General features: G+C 36.2%; 1 protein-coding gene across 2 annotated transcripts in view; it reads right to left on the reverse strand.

Annotated features, from left to right (window-relative positions):
- Positions 1 to 26,423, reverse strand: part of RECA1 (recA DNA recombination family protein) — a 135,381-nt gene that overhangs the window by 17,392 nt on the left and 91,566 nt on the right. For both annotated transcript variants that reach the window (XM_089808462.1, XM_089808461.1), the window contains exons 10-12: positions 15,284 to 15,346; positions 15,132 to 15,208; positions 14,552 to 14,624 (exon numbers count right to left, since the gene is read on the reverse strand). In XM_089808462.1, the coding sequence (XP_089664588.1) occupies positions 14,552 to 14,624; positions 15,132 to 15,208; positions 15,284 to 15,346 (213 nt within the window). The remainder of the gene's footprint in view (positions 1 to 14,551; positions 14,625 to 15,131; positions 15,209 to 15,283; positions 15,347 to 26,423) is intronic.

Genomic DNA, 26,423 nt, shown 5'->3' on the forward strand with positions numbered 1-26,423 from the left:
ATCCACTTTTGAAATTAGTTGTCAAGCTTGAGTGGTTGAGATCGGGTTATAAACCCACATCTTGAAATCCTTGGCCAGGGTGGTAAAAAGGCAAACTTGCCACAGCAAACTGATCGTGTTGTTGTCCTGATGCTTCAGTTATTTTTCCGAATAATTGTTGGAACCTCAACCCACTTGATTACTCCGATGGCTGGATCAATGAACGTCCCATGCCCGACCTCGGGGTAGGGAGGGTCGTTCTATTAAATTAGAACTTGTGGGGATAAGTAAAAAAGTCCGCGGTTGGGAGGTTAAACTTATAATAATGCTTCTCCTCTCACCAAAGTCAGAGCTTGGACAACCAATTAGAAAGTCTCTCGACTAAAAACAATATGTTATTTCTTACCTGAAAATTAGTAATTTTCTTTTCAAGCTGTAGGTTTTTCTTTACTGAAAGGTTAGATATTATCTGGAAATTTAGATAGTTGTTCACGAGCATATTAATCTATATATTTTTCTTTTCAGTAAATTGTAAATAAATTAGATTTATTTTCAGCTGATTATAACAGTTAATAGTTAATGTTTAACTTGTGTTCAATAGAAAAGCATGTCGATTTAATTTTTCAGTTTTACGTTTTTTGAATTCCATGTCAAGTCAATATGAACTTATAAATTCAGTTAGATTAAGTAATGAAATTAGATAGTAGTGAAACCAGCTGTTACAATTCACGAATCATTTGATGATTAGGTTGGATAATGTGAGTTTTTTGAAGCAAATATCCTTGATGATTGAAATTATGAGAGAGAATCTGACAGTTCATTAGAGGCAACCTTGGAAAAAGAGGAGGAGCAGAAAACAAAAATGATCAAATCAAATTTTTGATGATATTGGTTCAGAAGGAGTAGACCTTGTTGATGGATTCAACACTAGTCAGAAACTTTAATAGCTAAAGGACTATGATTCATGGGATAAAGTCTCATGTATGTAGGTTGGAAGGCTTTATGCTATTAGGATACCCATTGAACTAGGGAAGCATGACATGACTTGCTTCCAAGAGGTTAGAAGGATGATACTAGATTCAGAGGAAGTCTGACACTTCATCGAAGAGAACCTTGTGCTAAGAGGTCAAAGAAGTTGATATCAAACTAAGAGGGAGAAACCTTATTCTCTAATATGTTTTATGGTGAATCTTGTGACAACACTACATGACAGTATTCGTGGAGACTTCATGCAAACTTTTGATGTCATACATATATGAGCCTGTCCCCTGTGTACATCATGAAGAAGTGACGACTTCTAAATGATTATCAATTGTATTAGGAGAAGTTGTTGTAAAGTGACGTCCTTACAATAACTTGTAGCATGATTCATTTTTTGTGAAATTGTTTCATGTAAAGGCTTTATCTTATAAATCAACAACTAGGCGGTTGATATCATTAATTTGATTATCTACAAGATGCTTGTATAGATATATTTTCGGTACTTGGTGTATATCTTGCCTTGATATTCTGATAGGCCATTACCACATTGTGTACTTGGTGGATATCATTTATTTGATGTTTTGATAGGCCATTACTCAGAGTATTTGGTGAATATCATTTGATTGATATTTTGATAGGCCAATGCTCATGTTACCAAATATGATATCAAATAGTAATTGGTGAATATCATATATTGATATTCTAATAGGCTAATACTTACATGATATCATATTCTAGAAATCTTCTGATCAAAGATTTCCTATATGTATTATTTTTGAAATATTACCTATGGTGTAATATATATGTGTTTTATCCTTCTTCATTAAGAGGTGTAATTTTCTGCAGATTCTTATGACAAAATTCTGAGATTAAGATCTAAAACTAGTTGAGACTCAACCCTGATCCAACTATCCAATGTACAGGACTGAATATGCTGAGTGCTGAGAATACTGTATTACTGAGATAATCTCCAACTAATGTGTGAAATCAATGCAATGAACTCGATAGGTTATATACGCTTTTAGTCCAGACTTGTTATTTTCTGTGTGTCCTAAAACTGCATACATTACCCTCCTAAATATCCTCATTGAAGGGTGTGTCCCTTAAGGGACATAACCCTTGACATACACTTATTATTTTAAATTCTCTAAGTCATAGCGACACTAAGGCATCAATACAACTAGTTTATAATAATAAATCAAAAGAAAGTATAACAGTCAATCAGTTTAAGTTTTGCATAGATTGATACATTTATAGCAAAATGATAATTGATATTGAATATATGCAATTATTTGACCGCGCAAGAAAGTGAAATTATGGAATTGTCACAAGTTACTAAGATAGTCAAGTGACATTACACAAAAACTATTAACTAATTTTATCATCTGCATCTTTAATACATTAGCAATATCCTTCACTACTTCTTCCTTGTCCAGCTGTGCAATATGCGGAAACTCTTTCCTAATTGAAACTGCTCATGAACCAAATACTTGCTCATATATTCATTTTGCCTCTGGTACCATATTCTCATTGTGTGGAACCGGACCCGCAATCTCTTCAAACAACTGAAGCAAACAAACAAAATAAAAGGCGCCCAGAAGATGTCTAACTTCATGAGATACGATGATTGCAGTGTCTACATGAAATAGGTTATATCCATTCATTTAGATCAAACAGATGCATTTGGCTAGGCAAAGCCACATTCTAGAATCTCCGTGGGTCACCTTTACTCGCACAAATCAAAATCCTTGAACCAATATACAGGCGTTGTTTTCATACAACATTGATCGATAAAAAGGGTAAAAAAAAAATGAGCAACCATATATTGATAAATTAATCATCCGTAGAAAGGATATGAATGAGGCAATTAATAAATGAATGGACATTGATTCAATCAGAATACAGAGAATACATTATAAATCAATCAATTGTTATTATTTCAATAAATTGTTATAGATAAACTACAGTTTCAGAAAAGAAAGGTAGCCAAACTCCAAATTGAAGTGCTCTGAAGAGTCAGATTCAACAATGGATATTTTCCTTCTGGAGAATAAATCAGCTACAGTTGATGTTGAAAAGATGTCATCCCTGGAACTATCATCGATGTTCTCTAAGAAAATTATCCAGGAACAGTCATCTGCAAACATGCAGGAAGTTGAAATACTAGTTCTTATTTTATCTGATATTGCTTCTCAAAATGTTCATGTTCATAGACTTCAGAGCCTAATATCATCAAATTGGAAGCTACAAGTGAGTTTACTGCAATAGAAGTCCATTATGTGAGGTCAGGATTGTCCTCAAACTCTTCTAAAAGTGGAGCTTCCTATGATCATATGATTACCAGACAACAATTGACTTCTAATGGCCCAGATGCCATCTATGAACAATCAGTGCTAGAGCACAAACTTCCATGTCCTCCACTGCTACCATTGGGAGAAAATGACAGTCTAGAAGGGCGCTTTCAGAACAAAAATCAACAAAAACATCTGGAGATAGTTGAGTTGTCATCTATTACTAACGGCACAAAGTTAGTTCATTTTAGAGGAGGCTATTGATACTACTATATGGAATGGTTAATGCAGATGATAGACGCATTGAATATTTCAGCCACCCAAGGAGGAGTGCTCTCTATCATGAAGTGTAAGCTTATGTCAATACAAGAACAGAAAACATGACGAGCCAATATGTATATTGGAAGGATTCATGATTCGAGTTATTAAAGCTTGATGAGACAAACATTGAAGATCCTTTTTTATTGTCTTTAGAAGAAGATGAGATATGATCAAGGGAACATCAATAACATTCAGTCAATGAACAGAGAGGGAAGCCAATGGAGCTTCGAGGAAGTTCAACCATAGTTAAAATATGAAATTGTAAGTTTTCTTAATTAATGTAATCATAAAGGTGTAAAATTGATTATTTGAGAAATGATTTAGGAATTTCAAGTAGCTTTCCTATGGAGTCTACAATCAAGGAAGGTCTATAAGACAACTTATTGTAGTACTAGTTAAGGGAAAGACTATATAGAAACCCTATCATATATAACTTTCCTATGGAGTCTGCAATTAAGGGAGGTCTGTGAAGACACCTTATTGTAGTACTAGTTAAGGGAAAGGCCATATTTAACTTTCCTATGGAGTCTGCAATTAAGGGAGGTCTGTTAAGACACCTTATTGTAATACTAGTTAGTGGAAAGGCCATATTTAACTTTCCTATGGAGTCTGCAATTAAGGGAGGTCTGTTAAGACACCTTATTGTAGTACTAGTTAAGGGAAAGGCCATATTTAACTTTCCTATGGAGTCTGCAATTAAGGGAGGTTTGTTAAGACACCTTATTGTAGTACTAGTTAAGGGAAAGACTATAAGGGCATCTGTCCTTCCTATGGAGTCTACAATCGGGAAAGAGCTACTATGATACCCTATTGCAGTACTAGTTAAGGGGAAGATAGTAAGGGAACCCTACCACTTTCCTATGGAGTCTGCAATCAGGGGAGAACACCCTATTGTAGGTACTAGTTAAGGGGAAGATAGTAAGGGCACCCTACCAACTTTCCTATGGAGTCTGCAATCAAGGGAGAGCGGTTAGGACACCCTATTGTAGTGCTAGTTAAGGGAAAAATAGTAATGGCTCCTTTTCACAAGAACATTTCAAGCCAAACAAGCAATCCACTAAGTAGACCACCTCATGTGGATGCCTAACACCTACCATCGGGGCCAAGGGGGCCAAAGTTCTGCTCTTGGGCTTAGTATGGAATTGGCTTGGATTAACTTATTATCATTCAAATTTCTTTGAAGTATATTTACATACATGTACTGATGCTTATTTTGTGGTTGCAGGGTTCATAAGCCTAATGAAGTATAGTCATTGTGCATTGTTAATTTTAGGATCTAATCAAGGCTATGAATGATGTGTCTGCATCGTGTATGCTTTGTGTTTTCATGCATGCATGTGTCTACTTCATGTTTGCTTCGTGTCTTCTTGCATTAATGTGCATACTTTGTGTCCTCATGCATTAATGTTTAGATATTGTATATTTCATAATTTTGTTAGAATAACCATTATTTTAATAATCTAAAGTAAAATGATCAAGGAATAGGCCATTAATTCTAAGATTATAGGTCAAGTGGAAATTAGGAATTGCTTGAGGGCAAGCAATTTGAGGAAGGGTGGACTTGTAATGAGCCCAAATTAAAAAGGATATATGAATATTCAATAACATATTATATAATGATAATAATTAAGAATTAAATATTATTATAAATAATATATAAAGAAATATACTATGTAATAATATTAAGAAAAATGATATTACTAATATCATTATTATTAATATAATATATGGTATATTATAATGTCATTATTAATATAATTACAGTTACATGGGAAGAATGGTAAAGAAATGAAGAAAACACAATAAGTACTATTTCAAATGTATAGTATAATTATAGTATAGATAAACAATCATATTAAATTGAAAATAAGTAATAAGCAAATAATCACTATAAATAATACATAATAATTTAGTAGATTTATAATTAATAAATAATATATAATAAGTAAGATATGATCATAATAATATCAATGGTCAATAAAATATATAATCATATATCGAATACCATTGATATATTAAAATAATAACTTTGTGTAATGTCCCCATTTTAGCAGTTGACCAAGTGTGTGTGCGTTAGCCTTGTTCTACATGGTCTCGAGGGCTAACGAAGGGTTTAATGGGATCTTGGAGTGTTTTGGCCTAGTCATTTCCAGTTTGGGCCAAAACGAAGTTGATTTACTCAGTTTCAGGCATACTTACTATTTTTAGTAAGTCGGCAGGACACAGTGCAGGTCAATTTTGGTGATTGGATTCGATACTCCTCGGTGAGAGCTTTTCGATGAGCTATCACTCGCATTATTCGGAGTCCGATTGCTAATACATTTTAATGCCTGAAGTTTTATTAAAGTAACGTCTAATTTAATTGTAAAATATTAAAGTGTTACTTTAATATTTATCTTATGGTGATGTGTACCCAAGGGAGACATAAGGGGTATTTTAATATATGTTTTATATTACACATCTTTATCCCACATTGCCCATATGAGTTGAACGGACCCGTGGGAATAGAATAAAAGGAAGCATTTGTAGCTTCATTAGACAGGTTGAATATGAGAAGAAATTGGTGTGTGAGTTGCAGCTCCGTTCTTGGCATTTGAGGACGTCTATCCTCTCTTGTAACATTCTAGACGTCATTCCCTTGGGGTTTGGCCTTTGGAATTCTTTGTTATTGGCTTCATTATCAGGCAGTTTAGTTGCATTTCTGGCTACAGGCAGATTTGGTATTTTGCTCATATCTTCTTCACTACTTGTCTGACGCTTATGCCGCTTTGAGGGAATGGTATTATGAAGGTAGTGGACTGATTGAAGGACAAAGTATTGTAGCAGCAAGTTCGAAAGCATGGGCTGGAGTATTATGTCAATACTGCTGAAGTAATTAGTGAGTTGATAAATCTGCCATGTATTTGGTTTTATGAATTCTGAAAATAACATTTTATTAGCAGCAGTTCATTTCCACTTTGCATATCATTGTAGTTTCTTTCTTGTTTATGTTGTATGATACCAATTCCATGCACGAAACACAACAAACAAATAAACGTTTGATTTCCGGAGTTATAAGGGGTTTAAAACATTAAACGGAGAAATAAGAAGTTGAATGCAAACTGTTTGACATAATTCCTTTCAGCAATTTGGTTTAGTTTTTTTGGACATCCAGGGGTGCCCACTACAGTGGTATCAGAGCTATAAGTCCTGCCATCCTGTGGAGGTCTTATAGGGAATTTGGAACAGCCGGATAGAGGGAAAAAGTAAGTAAAAAACACAGGTTAAGCATTTATGTTTGAGCATGCGACAGGGGTCTTATAATTTCCGTGATACCAGAGCAAGACAAAATAGGATTTCAGACTTGCAAAGCAAACAGTCTAGTACATCCATGCAGGGGGACATTGAATTCAACCATACAGACACAGAGGAGATATTCTGTGATCAGGACAATAATATGGGTGATCGAGATGACAGGAATACAGGATTAGGTGGAGGCAGAAATGTTGGTCCAGATCAGGGGGAGGTACTGTTCCGACAGTTACTGGATACATTAGAGCAGGGGCAGCGTATGCAACAGGAGCAGAATAGGCGAATGGACATGATGTTGCAGCTCATGGCTAGACAGATGGGTGTCAATATTAATCCAAGTGATGCCAACAACAGAAACAATAACAACGAGAGAAACAATAACAACGGGGGAAACAATAACCATGAAGGCCAAGGCAACAACAATGGTCCTGAGAATAACATTAATGGTAATAATGGACACGGCAACAATGGGAATGAGGCTGATAACTTTAGACACGTTGCACGCCCAGCACGGACTGCGAGCTCGAGACCTCTTCTACCCACTTTTCCACCCAGAGATCCGGTTCAACCAGTAAATGAACCGCAGATTACCGAGTTACAGGATCAGTTCAGGAGGGACTGGGAGGCTAGTGGACCAGAGTTTCAAGTGGATATTTCTCTTAGAGATTATATGGACTTGAGGATGAGACACATGCCTAAAGCAGGAGGGAGGAATCAAAACTTTGAGCTGAGGAAGAAAGTTGGAAAACTTTCTTTACCTTATTATGATGCTTCAGGGAAGATGACTGCACGAGCTTGGGTGCAGAAGGTAGATACATACTTGCAGCTAAATCCTATGCCTGAGGAGGAGGCTATCAAGTATGCGGCTATGCACTTGGATGGCGTTGCACATGAATGGTGGCATCATGGCATGGTAACTTTGGGGCATAATCAGATTACATCCTATGAGGAATTCACCGAAACATTGATTGGGAGATTTGACACTAAGGATCCCGAGTTACATTTCAAGGAGCTAGCACAGTTAAAACAGTCAAGTTCTGTGGATGCTTACATTGCCGAGTTTCAGCGCTTGTCTGTACTTGTTACTGATATCTCTCCTAAGAGATTGGTGGTGTTATTTTGTGATGGTCTTGCTGATCCATTACGAGGTTGGGTGAAGGGACATGATCCACTCACGTTAGCTGAAGCAACTAAAAAGGCACGAGATTTAGCCACTTCGGTATACAAAGGAAAAAACCATTCAACAGATTCTTCCTACCGCAAGGACAAAGACAAGAAATCATTTCAGAAAGAGTATAGCAAACCCAAAGAAGGATCAAAAGGACTAGACAATGAAACCTTGAATGAACTTCGAAAGAAGAAGCTGTGCTTCCATTGTAGAGAGCCTTGGGACTTATCTCATAAATGTTCTCTCAAGGCTAAGGCAAATCAAATGGAGTATTTTTCAGCAGAAGAGTTAGAGTCAGAAGGGGAGGATCAGCACTCCGATTCAGATGAGGGTAACACTATAGAGGAGAGCAACATTCCTAAGGATGATAGATCGTTGGCACGCTTGACAGGGGCCCAAAAGGCAATCACATTTAAGGTCAGGGGTACTATCCAGGGGCAGAAAGTGATATCTCTTATTGACACTGGGGCTACACATAACTTCATAGATGCACAGTTGGTAGCCAGGAGAGGGTTACAGACAGAGGAGCATGATGGGTTTAGAGTCATGGTGGCTAACGGTGATAAGTTATTATGCACTCGGAAGATATCTAATCTTCGCATCAGGTTTGGAGATGGCTACGAGTTGGAGGATGAGTTCTATGTTGTGGACATGGGAGATTATGATGTCATCCTCGGCATGACATGGATGGCTTCACTAGTTGAGTTCACACTCAATCTAGCGAAATTGGAGATGAGATTCCAGCATGAGGGCAGAACTGTGGTACTTAGAGGGCTTTCAGATGGAGGTTGCAGAGTAGTGTCCTTGAGGAGAATGCAGAGACTTTCATGATGACATAGAGTGGGCGGCAGAGTGCCACATTATGCCAACTTCACCAGAGCCACAAGAAAAGAGTCATCCACTAGATGTCCAGAAGATACTTGATAGACACGCTAAAGTATTTAGCGATATTCCTCATGGGGTTCCTCCTGACAGAGGGATGGAACATGTTATTGAGCTCGAGGAGGGAGCCAAACCAGTTATGATTACTCCCTATCGTCATCCTAAGAAACACAAGGATGAGATAGAGAAGGCGATTAAGGATTTGTTGGAGATGGGGCATATCAGGCCCAATAAGAGCCCTTTTGCTTCAGCAATAGTATTGGTAAAGAAGAAGGATGGGATGATGCGCATGTGCATCGATTACAGGGCACTGAATAAGAAAACAATTAAAAACAAGTATCCCATTCCTAGGATTGATGAGCTGATTGATGAGTTGCATGGGGCATGCTTCTTCACCAAAATTGATTTGCGATCCGGATACCATCAGATCAGGATGAGAGCAAAGGACATTGAGAAAACAGCCTTCCGATGTCACTATGGCCACTTTGAGTTCATGGTTATGCCATTTGGTCTAACCAATGCACCTGCTACATTTCAAAGTTGTATGAACCAGGTATTCAGGAAGCAGCTGAGGAGATTTGTCTTGATCTTCTTTGATGACATCTTGGTCTTCAGTAAGACCTGGGAGGAGCACTTACATCATCTAGAGGAGGTGTTATCTATTCTGGAGAGAGAGTCATTGTATGCCAAGGAATCTAAATGTGAGTTTGGCATGACTGAGCTCCTTTACCTGGGGCATATCATTAGTGCAAATGGCGTTCGGGTTGATCCCGAAAAGATTAGAGCTATTGTAGAATGGCCTACTCCCACAAACCTTACACAGCTTAAGGGATTCTTTGGTTTATGTGGTTTTTATAGGAGGTTTGTTAAGGGATTCTCACAGATTGCTACACCCTTGACAGATCTTACCAGGAAAGGAGCCTTCGTGTGGACAGGGGCAGCACAGAGGTGTTTTGAGCATTTCAAGCAAGTAATGTCTTCATGTCCAGTTCTAGCTCTACCGGATTTCACGAAGCCTTTTGAGCTTCATTGTGATGCATCAGGTGATGGGATTGGAGCAGTATTGATGCAGGAGAAGCATCCCATTGCATTCGAGAGTAGGAAGCTCCGAGGAGTTGAGAAAAGTTATTCTGTCTATGACCGGGAGATGTTGGCCATAATGCATGCATTGGCCAAATTTCGATCATATTTGGTAGGTGGACGTTTTGTGATCAAGACTGATCACAACAGTATTAAATACTTCATAAGCCAGCGTGATCTTAATGACCGGCAACAAAAATGGGTGACTAAATTGCAGGCTTATGACTTTGACATAGAGTTTGTCAAAGGCAAGAAAAATGTGGTGGCTGATGCCTTATCTCGGAGACCTCACTTATGTGCTCTGGCAGAGATTTCAGGAGATTGGAGAGATCGGATTATAGAAGAGTATGTCGGAGATGCTTGGGCTTCTAGATTGATTTCAGGTACCATACAGGATGATCGCTATGAGGTGATAGATGGATTGATCAGAGTTCAGGACAGGGTTTATTTGATTCCGTCATCACATTTGAGAGAGGCGATACTGAAGGCATTTCATCATGCACCCACAGCTGCACATCCGGGGGTCTTCAAGACCTACAGGCAGATCCGAGAGCAGTTTTCATGGAAAGGGCTCAAGGATGATGTTCAGAGGTATGTCAGGGAGTGTGTGGTTTGTCAACAGAATAAGGGAGAACACAAATTTCCTGCAGGTTTATTACAGCCCTTGCCCATTCCTGATAGGAAATGGGAAAGTATTTCGATGGACTTCATCACTGGTTTACCTCGAGTGCAGGGAAGGGATTGCATCTATGTGGTGGTGGACCGCTTGACGAAGTTTGCTCACTTCATTGCTATTCCGTCCACTTACACAGCAGCACAGGTGGCAGATCTTTTCTTTAAAGAGATATTCAGGTTACATGGGTTGCCCAGATTCATTGTCAGCGATCGGGATAGTAAGTTTATGAGTGTTTTTTGGCAAGAGTTTTTTAGGTTGTGTGGTACAGATCTTACACCTAGCACTAGTTATCATCCGCAAACAGATGGGCAAACAGAGATTGTGAATAAATGGGCGGAAGGATATTTGAGGAACTATGTAACTACACAACAAAAGGCTTGGATCAGATGGTTGCATATGGGAGAGTATTGTTATAACACCACTTATCATATGTCCATCAAGATGACTCCTTTCATGGCACTCTATGGTTATGAAGCGCCTAGCTTCATGGATTTAGTTTTGGGGGACAGTAGAGTGCCCAAAGCCAAAAACTTATTGCAGGATAGTCAGGACATCCTGAAAGTGCTCAAAGAGAATATACAACAGGCCCAGAATCAACAGAAATTGTATGCTGATCAGCACCGAATAAAGCGCAGTTTCGAGGTAGGGGATATGGTTTACTTGAGGCTACAACCATATAGACAGTCATCGCTCAAGAAGAGCGGAGCTGAAAAGTTGAAACCTAGATTTTATGGTCCCTACAGGGTGATTCGCAAAGTGGGCAAAGTCGCCTATGAGCTTGAGCTTCCAGAGGGCAATCGAGTGCACAATGTGTTTCATGTGTCTAGGCTTAAGAAAGCCATTGGTCAGAGTGTAGTGCCTTCTGCAGTTTTACCCCCTTTGGATGAGGAGGGGAAGCTTGTGTTAGTACCTGAGGCTATTCTGGATACCAGAGAGAGGAAGCTTAGAAATAGGATAGTGAAGGAGTATTTGGTCAGATGGAAAGATCTGCCGGAGGAAGATTCTACATGGGAGAGTGAGAAGGTTATTCAGCAGGCTGGACTGAGATTGCTTGAGGACAAGCAATTTCAAGGGGGGCGGACTATAATGTCCCCATTTTAGCAATTGACCAAGTGTGTGTGCATTAGCCTTGTTCTACATGGTCCCGAGGGCTAACGAAGGGTTTAATGGGATCTTGGAGTGTTTTGGCCTAGTCATTTTCAGTTTGGGCCAAAACGAAGTTGATTTACTCAGTTTCAGGCATACTTACTATTTTTAGTAAGTCGGCAGGACACAGTGCAGGTCAATTTTGGTGATTGGATTCGATACTCCTCGGTGAGAGCTTTCCGATGAGCTATCACTCGCATTATTCGGAGTCCGATTGCTAATACATTTTAATGCCTGAAGTTTTATTAAAGTAACGTCTAATTTAATTGTAAAATATTAAAGTGTTACTTTAATATTTATTTTATGGTGATGTGTACCCAAGGGAGACATAAGGGGTATTTTAATATATGTTTTATATTACACATCTTTATCCCACATTGCCCATATGAGTTGAACGGACCCGTGGGAATAGAATAAAAGGAAGCATTTGTAGCTTCATTAGACAGGTTGAATATGAGAAGAAATTGGTGTGTGAGTTGCAGCTCCGTTCTTGGCATTTGAGGACGTCTATCCTCTCTTGTAACATTCTAGACGTCATTCCCTTGGGGTTTGGCCTTTGGAATTCTTTGTTATTGGCTTCATTATCAGGCAGTTTAGTTGCATTTCCGGCTACAGACAGATTTGGTATTTTGCTCATATCTTCTTCACTACTTGTCTGACGCTTATGCCACTTTGAGGGAATGGTATTATGAAGGTAGTGGACTGATTGAAAGACAAAGTATTGTAGCAGCAAGTTCGAAAGCATGGGCTGGAGTATTATGTCAATACTGCTGAAGTAATTAGTGAGTTGATAAATCTGCCATGTATTTGGTTTTATGAATTCTGAAAATAACATTTTATTAGCAGCAGTTCATTTCCACTTTGCATATCATTGTAGTTTCTTTCTTGTTTATGTTGTATGATACCAATTCCATGCACGAAACACAACAAACAAATAAACGTTTGATTTCCGGAGTTATAAGGGGTTTAAAACATTAAACGGAGAAATAAGAAGTTGAATGCAAACTGTTTGACATAATTCCTTTCAGCAATTTGGTTTAGTTTTTTTGGACATCCAGGGGTGCCCACTACACTTTGTTCAAAATTTACAATGCAATATATATCAAATGATAAATGAGAATTTTGAAATATAATATTAATGACCTATTATATAATAAAATATTAACATACTAAATATTATTTCAAAGAATAACATATTAGCATTTATTAATGATAACCAATACCAAGTGACCTAGAGAAAGGTCGTGACCTTTCCCTCAAAACCTATATATTCTGACTATATTGGAGAAGGATAAAAATATATGAATGGGAAGACATTGACTGAAGCATATTAAAACAGAGGGTACGGCCATTCCTAACAGCCATCGACCTTAGTGGAGAGAACTCAAAATACAATTTAATAGTATCAAAGCTATGGAATCAAGCATGAGCCTCAGCCAATTGCTATGTCATAAGATCTCACAGTGATATATGTTTTCAAATATTTGGGCGTCAGGATCAGCATCAACTGATATAAACAGAATCGAATTGAGGAATAATATGGAAAAAGGGAGACAAATAACGAAAAGTCGTAAATAAACAATGGACCCCAAGAAGGTTCATTACACAGAGTTACCTTGTTAGTTGGCCCAAGCCCATATTAATTGTTGATCGTAGGAAATAGTTATCCCTGAGGCAATTTGTGTGGTAAATTTAGTATTTTCAAACCTGTCAAATCAGAAGCCAACATATTGTTTCCAATGATTTTGTTGTAGAAGCCTTATACAGAAATTAGAAAGCAAAACATCAAAATGAGTGGAAGCAATGTTGAGAGTTTCAACAAAGTGCTCATAGAAGGATGGGAGATTCTTCAAGGTGATCGCTACCATGTCTTCTTCCATTTTGCATCTGATGGTTTCTAACTAATCAAAAATATCCTTGATTTTAATGAGATGCTCCTAAAGGGATACTTGATCATCCATCATGAATGATAAGAGCATGTTCTTCAGAAAGAATGTGATATTTTGTATAAATGATCACTATTGTGCATCTTGTAAATATAGAATGTTTATATTATTTTTTTATTCTTTCGTTATTAGAATGTTTCTAATAACATCTCTTTTGTAATCAATATAATGAGCATCTTGCTCATTCAATAATCATCAAATATTTTACCAAATCATTTGTCTAATAGAAACTTGTATTCATGCATCCCATTTTTTAAGGTCTTGAAGAAGAGGAATTGTAATTATCTGTTTGTCTTGGAGGCATTTTGAAGATGCACCATAAATTTATACAGACAATGAATGGTCAAGTTAATTTAGCAATGATGGTATGCATCAATTGCCTCAACTACCTCATGCTCCAAGTTTCAAAAAAAGTTCAAGTTTGGTTCTTAGCTTCAAATACATAAACATGCCAAGCATAGTAAATGATCACTAAAAAATTTAGAATATTACGAGCCAACATCAATAAAATCTGAAAGACAATACTATGAGGTAACGTAGTAAGGAGTGCCTTCAGCTCAGAATTAAAATGAGAAAAGAATGATGTACGAAATTCCATGTAAAATTAAATACAAAGTAATGAAAAAAAATGATCTCAACATTGTTTAATGCCCTCTTTATGGGTCAAGAGATGAAACTGAAAGTTATCACAAAGAAATTTTAAACAATGAGAAATTGTCCTTAACATGTAAGCATTAAAGAGAGTACAATAATCGCTTACACCACTGAATGACAAGGAAAATTTACAGACCTTTTCTATCTCATTACAGACAAGAGGATTCTCCCGGAGATACTGCAATGCTTTCTCTCGGCCCTGGCCCAGCCTGCACTCAGACAACAAAGAATGATTCATCGGACCTTTAAAAAAATATTGATAATATCAGTAAAAGCACTTAACAGACTTTGTTTAATAGAGACCAAGCCATTACATCATATCTCCCTTTGTATTTATCTATGTGACACACAAACTTTGGAAAATCTTAAGATTGATAGAGCAGAAATGCTAAACCTCTTATGAGTTCACTTTCTAGAAAACCCCATAATTTGACTAAGAACTAAGCATCAGCATGCATCAGCAAGACCACAACACTACCAGTCAGATTGCATTACACTCCATCAAATCTTTTTACAGAATGGCATACATGACTTTGTTCCAATATTGATTATTAAAAGCAATCATGGTGTTCAAAAGTAACACTTTGTGGAAACATTGGTAGGCAACAGAAATATGCAATCAAATTAAAAATTCATACATCTTCAAATGAAATGAAAACCCAAATCAAATGACACAAATGAATGAGCTACTGTACAATTAAGCAATCCAGGCGAACCTTAAATCCGCATGGTTGTACCAAGAACCCTTTTTAGAAACAACATCTAGCAGCTCTGAACAATCCAAAATGCAACCCTGCAATAACCTAAATTTATTAGAACATTCTCAAATTATTGGCATTTAGAATTCCAAGTTATTCATAATACTGACCAGCTGATGTACACCTTCACCAAAGATAATATCAAATTCTGCTTGTTTGTAGGGCCTTGAAACCTGAAATACCAAATAAAAAAATAAATCAGGGAAATTTTAGAGAGCGGAAAACTATCCAAGAGGCAAAGAATGCTTTCAAATATGGTACTTCAAATAAGTTCTAAACGTCTAAATTGCATCTTCCACTAAACTTAAAAAAGATCCAATCTTCTCTATTTATTAGAAATGACCTTATGTTTAAATCAATGTTATCTAGAAATTAAAATGGAAATCTATTCACCTCAAGGGATTGTTACAAACTAAAAATTATTTGGTTCTGCCTCCTATCCGATTCCTATGCTAGAACACTATAAACCTGCAACAGTTGTACTTTATGCAAATGGTCCTATTTCTCGTCATTGATTTCCACAGAAATAATTTCATACCGTTTAAATAGATAGATAGTGTGTGTATACAGTCTTGTCAACCATTCACATGAAAGGGTATGGAATGCCCAAACAAGTAGATAAATTTTTGCTGAGTGCCATAAAACAAATATCATTACCTGGAAAATAAACATGAAGTTCTAAAACTAGTATACTTGGAATTTATCATGTTTGTTTGTAATGTCCCATCTTTGACAGGTTGAGAAATTATATGTTATTAATTTCCACAGGTTAAAATATATCAAAAAGGCAAATTAACATTAACTATTTATTATAAACTTAAACATAGTTCACAGACTCGGACTAGAGCACTAGGCAATCACAAAATTTAAAACTCAGGAAATACTCAAAAAGCATTCAGCAAAAACTCAACAGCTCAGAAATGTACCCTTCTGTAAAATTCTATTACAAAATGTATTAAATTAAAATATGACATCTTGAAAGGGATAAAGTTTAGTGCTATTCTAGAAAAAAAAAATGAGAATCCACTGTAAGGTTGAATACTCACACAGGTTTTGAATTATCAAATGATTCCCATTATGCGAGTAAATTATGTTTAGTGGCCATAATTATGTAGAGGGCAAATGTTTGCATTCCTAACATTATGATAATTTGGAGTTTTTCATTTCTTAGCAGATATTCTTTATTTGGTTTAACCAGAATATTTGATTAAAATGTTTAAGTGGCATTGTGGTATCAATGGAAATATTTGGGAGGGATATTATATTGTACCGATATAAATGTATGTTCGTCAGACTTTAATACATCCAAGTTCTATTAATATTTGAATTTCTACTATTTACAAAGATTATTGTTGGGCACTAACATATTTGTGGGCAAGACCAGACCCCACATATTGAACCAGTGTGTACTAGCAAAACAGGGTCCCTTGTTTGGGAATCGAAGAAGTGTAATGTCCAGTAGCCATATGGGCCAAGGTATTTGAGGAACGCTTCAAACTATACTCTCCGTCAATGCAATTATTCTCGGCGACTCTATATATATGGTTATGGCAGTGCCAGAATGTTCCTCTTCACTGAGCTCTTCATATGGAAGACCTGTACGTCCCTTTCTCCTTCATTCGTCCCACTGTCACCAGGTAATTTGACTCTGTACAGCTGGAGTATGGCTCTGTCAATGCCATATGGCACTCTTACTTGCCGTACAGTCAGGGACTCCTTATGACCTTATGACTGTCTGCACGATCCTCCAATTCTTGAATAAACTAATTTAAAATGATAGTGTCATAAACTTTAATGACACCCTTTTGTGTTTGTAAACAAAGCACAATCCTTTTTATGATCACCGCCTTTGCTTCTTTAAACATAATGTATAGTGAGGGACGCTTGTCATATCTGCTGTCTTTAAAAAATCACTTTCTTGTAATTAGATGTTTCTTTAATCAAACAAAATGCTGTCTTTGTCTACTTCATAAGAAATCCGTTTTAAAAAGACTCCAAACTTAATTCATTCAAATTTCATTGCTGCCAAAGTTTTGTAATAGGTCAGCCAAGATTAATTACTAAATTTAAATCATACTGTGGATGTAATTGGCCAGCACAATATTTTGATCATGTTTCTCATGTCTAATATGCCTTTGAAGAAACAAAAAGCCATCCATTGAGTCTACATACTTGAAAAATGCCAATGCACTCCTGTGGTCTTTTTATTGCCACTCAATACTTTCCATTCACTCTTGTACAGTATAACACCGGCGCGGGGGGGGTTCGGGACAAGGTATGTCAAGACAAGTTCCTAGGACGGGAAAAAGGGCCTCAATTTAGGGATGGTGGGGGATCAGCATGGCGACGGCAGAGGGGGGCCAAGGGATTCAGGACAATACATATAGAACATGAAATGCTAGCTATGAAATGATGTTTCAATATAACTTACCAAATTGAAACATTTGTACATAGCGAAATTGCAACACAGACAAGAAACAAGAAACATAGTAACATAGTACATACTACATACCCAATAGTAATAGTCATATATCAAGATTCAAATAGAAATCCAAATTATCAGCAAATAGGATTTAGATTAGTTCTATCAAATTTTAATTACATAATAATGATAAGATGATCATGTATGATAGGAATCATGGTCAATATCAAAATGGGTACAAAATCATTTCAAAATGACAAATTGTACTGATGGGAAGCCTCTAATCATCCCCCAAGCCAAATTACCCATCACTGGAACTATTGGACTCCTCAAGCTCATGTTCTGCAAAAGGAGCATTAGCCAACCCTACATCTCTTTCTGATGCAATCTCATCCTCGTCAATACAAGATAGATCCTCTGGCTCTACATCCCATCATGCTACTAGGCTCTGTTTGTACATGTGTGTCTTGCAATCTACAATATGCACAACACTGTGTACAACGAGCTTTTTCCCTCTCTTAGAGATAAGTTTGTTTCTCTAAAAAGAGTGAATGTAGCACCCAAGCACCCAAATAGAGGTAAGTTTGTAACTCTTAACAGAGTGGATGAAGCACCCAAGCACCCAGGTACCCAAGAACCCAAGCAGTGTGGCAACGGATGCAGCTGCAGTGGAGCAACACCTGGGCAGCGGTGGGGGTGCTTGGGTGTTCCAAGTACCCATCCGGGGACATATCTGCACCCAGTTCGGAGGGGTCTGGGGTTAGGTGCACGTCCCCATGTTACACTGCTCTTTCAGGCACCAACCTACTAGAGGCATGAACTGCTCATTCAGTTCCTGAGCACAAAGTCATCACCCTTATCTCTGAAGCACCAACCTCCAAATCAGAACTAGGTTCCACCTTGATTGTTGCTTCTTCAATGGATGATAAACAATTCAATTTTTTCTTCCAAAGACTCTGCTATTATGGTGAAAATAAATCTGCCACAAAAACTGATTACAATCTCCTCATAAAACTCTTATAAATCTGCCATACTAATTCTCACCACCCTTTTTTCAGTCTGCTTCAAGATGCTGCTCCAAAAAACAAAAAACAACTATTTCAAAATCTGCGATAAGCCCGTCATCTACTTCTCAAGTCTGCAATAATCTTCATATACTCTTCATTAAATCTGCATTCTATCTTCCTAGCTCCTTGGTGTATATGCTTGACTGTTTTTTATCCAACACACACTCTTCATCTCCATTTTCATACTATATTTATATAAGTTCAAATATTCACCCTGCCCTGGCCAAAATCGACATTTGGTTCGCTTGGAAGTTGAGTTTGGTGCAGATTCAATGCAAAGTTGACTGTCATCTGACAAATTCGATTGAAATTCCTTGTGCAGGACCCTAATTGACTTTTCAACAATTTTGGATGGCGTTTGTTTTCCATTTTCCAACCCAGAATGACTTGGCGATGACTTTGGACTGAATTTGAATTTCATTTACTTTTCAAACATTTTTTTTTAACTTATTTTGCCATTGAAAACCTAAAAAGTATCAAGGCAGACGTAAATTTGTTCGCTTTTAACTTTTTTCCCATGCTTTCTTCCATTGTTTTTCTCCTCCCACATGATAGACAATTTGCAAAGGATTTAGTTCGCAGGTTCATTCATTGCAGAGGTGGAGCTTGAAAGTTTCATGTGTAAACAATAACTATGCCTCAAACTTTTACTGAGTGTTATTTTTCTAAGCTTCATTACTTGTTTTTCCCAGCCGTTTTGGACCCAGCCGTTTTTCTCAGCTGTTTTGATCACTTCATTACCTGTAGAATCTGTTTCTTCTCAAAGTTATTTCAGATGAATCTGAATGTAGAGTTCTGTTCCTGTTCTATAGTTGAATGAATAACCAATAATGAATGTCGTGTTCTGTTTTGGATTATTCTTCACTGAAGAATCATTCAGAACAGAACTCTGATTTCATGTATTAATTTTGTATCATTTTGTAAATATAAATTCTAATTCTAATTAATTCTAATTTCTATTATGTATTACTGTCTAGACACAGAAATACATAATAAAATTCTATTGTGTATTAATGTGTCAACAATGAAATTCAAATTCTAAATTTAGGCTAAATTCTATTGTGTATTACAGTATTACTGTTGTTATTGTATTACTGTTGTTATTGTATTACTGTGTAACACAATAATATTTTCATTGTGTTAGTGTATTGCCTTGTTTTAAAATATTCAAGTATTAATTTATTTATTTTAATTGTACGGACAAACCCAAAACAAACCTGAACCCAACCTAATTTTGTAAATATAAATTCTAATTCTAATTAATTCTAAATTCTATTATGTATTACTGCCTAGACCCAGCAATACATAATAAAATTCTATTGTGTATTACTGTGTCAACAATGAAATTCTAATTCTAAATTTAGGCTGAATTCTATTGTGTATTACAGTATTACTGTTGTTACTGTATTACTGTGTAATACAATAATGTTTTTATTGTGTTACTGCATTGCCTTGTTTTAAAATATTAAAGTATTAATTTTTTTTTTTTAATTGTACGGACGAACCCAAAATGAACCTGAACCCAGCCAATAAATATTTGAGCGAATTTTGAACCCGCATAGGAACCAGAGCTCTCTCTCTCTCTCTCTCTCTCTATCTATCTATCTATCTATCTATCTATCTATCTATCTATCTATCTATATATATATATATATCTTTTTATATTTGTTTTCTAAAGTCATGCTGAAGGTTGTAAGAAATTGTTAATGTTGTTCTTATTGGAACTAATGTGATGAATGATTATTGCTTTAAATGGGATTACACAATAACTTATAAAATGAGAAAATCTCTAACTGAATGCCACCAATCTATTCATCCAACATTCACTGATTGACTTTCCTGAATAATTGGTAATCTTGGTTGCTGAGTGTGTGAATATCTGGGTGAATTATTTTGGCGGTTGCCAGAATCTTGGTTAGTGGGGTGATGTGATACATGTCTGAGAGATCATCTTTGCTGGAGTCTACATGAGAATCAATCACTGTGTTCACAGTGTGCTTGAAATTATATATATAACTTCTCAGAATTTAATTTACAGACTTCTGTTCATTGATTTGAGTTCATATAAGTGTATGCAGCTTGCCAGTTGAGACTACTGCAACCTTCCAGGTCGGATACAATTTAAATTTCAGTTTGTTGCTTTATATAAATTGCTTTCAGAATCATGTTCTGTGGATGGTATCATTATATCATGAGTTATGAATGCATTTCATTGAATTTCATTTCATGGTATCACTAAAGCAAACCTACAAAGTGAATACTAATCATTCTCAGAAGCATGCAGACTGTTTCATTTATTGTCAAACTTCTAAACCATTGAAGAAATAGATAAATATAGTGTAGAAACCAATCTTTGTATACTACAGGAGTATCTGATTGAAGCATTCCTTCAAAGAACAGAAACTGGTCGGTGAAAGTACTTAATAAAGTAGGGTGCAAGCTTAGTACACAACATCAAGCAAGGGATGATGTCTTCAACACCCTGAATGAATTGGATGATTGTGCTTAGTGGAGCACTCACCTTCAAATTCATTACAGCTAGCTCTTGTTCCGGTGGTGACTTATCTGAGTCAACACAAGTTGAAACACTAATAATGAGAACAAGCTAGCACTTACTTCATGCTTAAGAGACATCTTGAGAATATTGGTACCTCAAATACAATAAAATATTATAACTTTTATATTCTCTTACAAGTATTATATTTGGAGAAATAGAGTAATATTATATTCTTTTTTGTAAATTATTCCTCAAAGTTATAAAAAAATAATAATGTATCATTTTTCACTCACCTTTTGTGTTTTTTGGGTCTGGCAACACTGAACCACTTATAACAACTATTTAAAATACTAGAATATAAGTTGTCTCTTAATATAGAGTTTTTTTTAACAACTTTATTTGATTATTCAATTATTTCCATAGATTTGGAAAAGGGGAGGTGAAAAAAGGTTAACAATTCCTTCCTTGAGAACAAGAAGATGATTGTCAGCCTCTACCAATTTTTCTTCTGAATTGTTTCTCCGTAGTGAATTTGATGTATAGGTTTAGATTCCTTCATTCATGACTACAACTTTGACCTTATGGTTCTGCTTGGCTTTTATGTTGCCTCCAGCTTTTACTTCACCTAATGATAGATTTCTAGAGTCAACTGCCTCCTGCAATCTCTTTCTTCGTTCCCACTTTTCTAATGACTTCATGGCATTAATTTTGGTACTCTCCAAAGGCAATGATGCCAAATGTTGACCACTATATATTATTACACTAACAATTACATAACATAAGTAAAACATAACAATGCATACCAATATTTTGTAATCAGATTATATACTTCAGTGAATAATCTTTTTGGTCAAGTGTGCACCATGGTTTTTAGGTTTTCCAATTCAAGTTTCCGATGAATAAATATTGGGGTTCTTGTCTTGTTGGTTCTATTCTTTACTTGCATATTGTTTGGTGTGCTGATTACCGAAGTTAGTTGTTGGAATTTTGTTTTCTGCTGATTTCAGGCCCCCTTCCCCCTCCCCCCCACACACACAAAAAAAAAAACATCTAGGCAATGTATATTAATTGGTATCAAATAAACATAATTATATTAATGTCCAAAAAAAACCACAAATGGGTCAAAGGGACTGCCAAGAACAACACAGGGAACTAGCTCACAACAGGGGCATCAAATGGTGTTCAAGGAAACAAAGCAAAAACAACAAGAGACAAACTGAAAATCCAAAACAAACAAACCACAGAGACCAAGGATGGGGTAGGGTCCAATAGGGAAACCCCGTCACCCTAAGATACTGAAACACCAATGAAGAACCCACAAATAGAGGAGTAAGAAAAAGATCTAGGAGGGGCCTTGGGTTGCCTCTGAGAAGTCCTAGAGGAGGCTGTCACTATTGGGAGATCTTGGAGGAGGGAGGCCATTGCTGAAAAGAGCCTTTCTTGGGCTTAATGGATGGGGAAAAACCTGAATAGGGGCCAAATTGGTGCTTGGTTCCCTGAGCCAAGGGGGAGCCCAGCGTAGGCAGTGAGAAGCTGACAAGAGTGTGATTGCGCAAGAGCCTAGTGCTGAAGTAAGTGGTTTCGAAGCTCAGTGCCATCCTAGATGTAGAAAGCAAGACACCTCTGATCCGTAAATCTAAAGCTGGAGAGATCGTAACAAACCATAAAGAGACAGTAGAACCTCCCTCTGATCTCATTATCTATGAATGTATATTTGTACTCTTGTTTTGTTTTTGGTGTTGCAAGACTCAAATCAGGAATTATCTTGTATGAAAACATTTTAATTGGTAAATTTATATCTCTAACCATCTTACAATTCTTATTTTAATGGAATTTGTGATTCTAAGGGAAAAATTAGGGCAATCCCAAAAAGGCAACACTGTAAGTAGTACCAGAGCATGTCCTGCCAACTAGAGGGGTACTAGAATGAATTAATTGCCCCAATAGATGAATCTAGTGACGATTGGAGATTCCTGCCTCTTGTGGAGCAAATGAACTATGTCAACACATATTCATATGCATGCTCTGTGTTTCCATGCATATGTTTTGTGCCTGGATATATTCATTTGTCTACTGTGTGTATGCTTTGTGTTTACATATATCCATGTGTGTGCTTCATGTTTTTATGTGTATGCTCCATGTTTGGTTCATAGCTAATGTGTTTCTTTAAAAAACCATCCTAGTTTATGATTTCTCGAGGACAAGCAAAATTGGGAATATTAGATTATTTTTAGTATCTTGTGTTCTTGCAATATTGAACTCGTTCTTCTAGAACTTCAATTTAAAGGTCATTTAGGCTTTCTTTTAGTTTTTCTTAATTTAGTCTATTTTTAATTTATGCTATTCTTAGCATCTGTAAATTCTCTTTAAGAATGCAATGTTAATACATATATAATTTTATTCATTCATTTTTTACAATTTTACTGTATCAACATAGATTCATAGATTCAACAGTACCAATACCAATAGAACATTCATTACTTGTTCCAGTAATACCAAGATGGCGAGGAAATGCTATTTCTTTACTGATTACTAAAAACATGAGTACATCATCCATATTCCAAAGTTCTTATATAATGGTCAGTTGGTTGGGAAAACCAACGAACACATCCCCTCGCTTCCTAACTACCCATCACAACAAAAAAAACTAATGCTTAATTACAGCATTACTTTATTAAGTACTACAGTGATGTTGAAAACATTGTCCCTTAAGAGAGGCCAAAGAACTATACCCCTTGCTGATAATTTCTCTAAGAATTTGAATATAAAGCATAAAATACCTTTGTATATTGTTGGGAATAAGACTATGAACAGTGCAGGACCAAAAGTTCATATTGGCAATTGTGAGCCCTATCTATGCAATGATCCTCTGGAAAAAGCTTGATGACTTGAGGCAGATCTGGGATGGCACAGAATCTGCACTTTTAGGCACCAGTATTTGATGGCACGAACTTTCCCTACTGGCAGGACAAGATGAAAGCATATCTTGAAACATTACAGAAAGGTATTTGGGAGGAATTCAAACTAATTTTTATCCTCCTTTTGGAAGACCTTTGACTAGTGAGAAAGAAAGACAAAAGGAAGCGAATATAAAAGCAAGAACAATTCCTTATAGTAGTCTATGTAATAAATCTTTTGGAAATGTGAAAGGTTTAGAAGGTGCAAAAGAAATCTGGGATAAGCTATTTCTAGCATGGAGATTCAAAGACAAAACAAGCAAGACTGATGAATCTCGAATAGGAGTATGAATTTTTTTTTAAAGCAGAAGTTGAGAGTGATGAGAGCTACATCTATAGGGATATAGATGTTGGTGATGGAATCAGAGTTGTTGGTGGACATTTAAAACATGCTAATATTACACTCAAGATTTTATTAACTCTACTAAAGGAGTACATACCAATGGCATGTTTAACAAGGGAGAGCAATAATCTGAGTCAATATTCCATTGATCAACTCATTGGGCCATTTTTACATTTGAGATTGCAAAAGTTGACAGAGAAATGAGAGATTGTGTTTAGAGGTGTTAAAGATTCCGAACCAGAACATACAAGATGCCAAAGAATGTTGAAGTGTATCTTTCGAGAAGATTTAAGCAAGCTACTAGTAGATACAAAGATAAGTTACCTCTTAAGTGTTTGAACTGTAGAAGAATAGGACATACTGCCAATGATTGTAAGTATGAGAAATATCTTAGTAATCAGAGACCAATAGTAAAAACAAAACTTCTAGGAAAAGAATAGGCATCAAGGACATGAGTAAGGAGAATTTTTGTTCCATGAAGGAAACTTCCTCTGAAGATGATAATAATAGACGAACTATTGAGGACTTTTTATTTCTAGCTATTTTACATAGGAAAGAAGTCAAAAGAGAAGAGATTGCATTGCATGCTAAGGTTGTTGATGGTGCATGGATCATACATTTTAGGTGTTCAGATCATATGACAGGAGATAAGCAAAGATCTATGAAGTTAGAAAAGTATGATGGAGGAAAAATTAAATTTGTAGGAGAAGGAAGTGCACAAATCAAAGGCATAGGAACAATTTCAATTGATAGTGAGCACAATACTAATGATATTTATCATGTTAAAGGATTGAAACATAATTTGTTGAGAGATAGTCAAATGTGTAAGAAAGACTGAAAAGTATTATTCAAGAATGACGGATGTGTTATTAAAAGAAAGAAATCCGGTAAGAGAATTGCAAAAGGTTTAGGACTGCTGGTGATATTTATTATATAGAAGACAAAAGTGAGAATTTGTGTTTACAAAAGATTTAGAAATGTGAATTTTGATAACACTGTCAAAATAAGTAAAACAACAGTTGCTAGATAGTTGCCTAAAATTGCCAAACCCATGAATATTGTTTGCAGAGAATGTCAAATTGGAAAGCAGACGAGATTTTTGAAAAGCAAAGAGTATTCATCATGCAGACCTCTAGAACTGATCCATACTGATCTTTGTGGGCCAACAAGAACAAAAGCACTCAATGGAAAAAGGTACTTTATGTTGTTAACTAATGATTACTCTAGGATAACCTAGGTTACTTATCCAAGAGAAAAATCTTGAGCATTTCAAAGATTCAAAATTTTCAAATCCATGGTTGAAATCAAATTGGTTCAAGATTAAATGTTTAAGATCTGATAGAGGTGGAGAATTCACATCAAGAGAATTAATGACTTTGGTGATATGAATGAAATAAGAAGGCAATTTTCTGCACCAAGGACTTCTCAACAGAATGCAGTAGTTGAAAGAAAGAATAGGATAGCTGCTGAAATGGTTAGAACTATGTTAAGAGATTCTAATCTGACCAAAGTATATTGGAAGGATGTTGTGCATAAAGTTGTATATCTTCTTAACATGGTGTAAATTAGAATAAATCATACTAAGACACCCTATGAACTCAGGTATGGAAGACCTATTGTAATGTACTTCAAGGTTTTTGGAAGCAAGTGTTATATTAGAAGGAATGAAGATAGATTGCAAAGTTTTGATACAAGACTTGATGAAGGAGTTTTCTTGGGCTATGTAACAAATAGCAAAGCCTACAAATGTTTCAATTTTTTAATTAGAAGCTAAAAAGATTGTTGAAAGTGTGATTATAAAGGTATGTGAGGACTGGAGTCATATTACTCCAGCAACCAACGATGATGTTAACTCATTCAATTTCAAGACATAAGGATCAGAAGAAACGAAGAGAAATTCTGAATCGCAAGTTATTGTGAAGACAGCTGCTAAGTACGCTCAGAGGAATTATTTTAGAGATAAA

Source organism: Cupressus sempervirens, chromosome 11 (genome assembly GCF_028749045.1).
Source record: "Cupressus sempervirens isolate cs-2001-9-10 chromosome 11, ASM2874904v1, whole genome shotgun sequence".
NCBI lineage: Eukaryota > Viridiplantae > Streptophyta > Pinopsida > Cupressales > Cupressaceae > Cupressus > Cupressus sempervirens.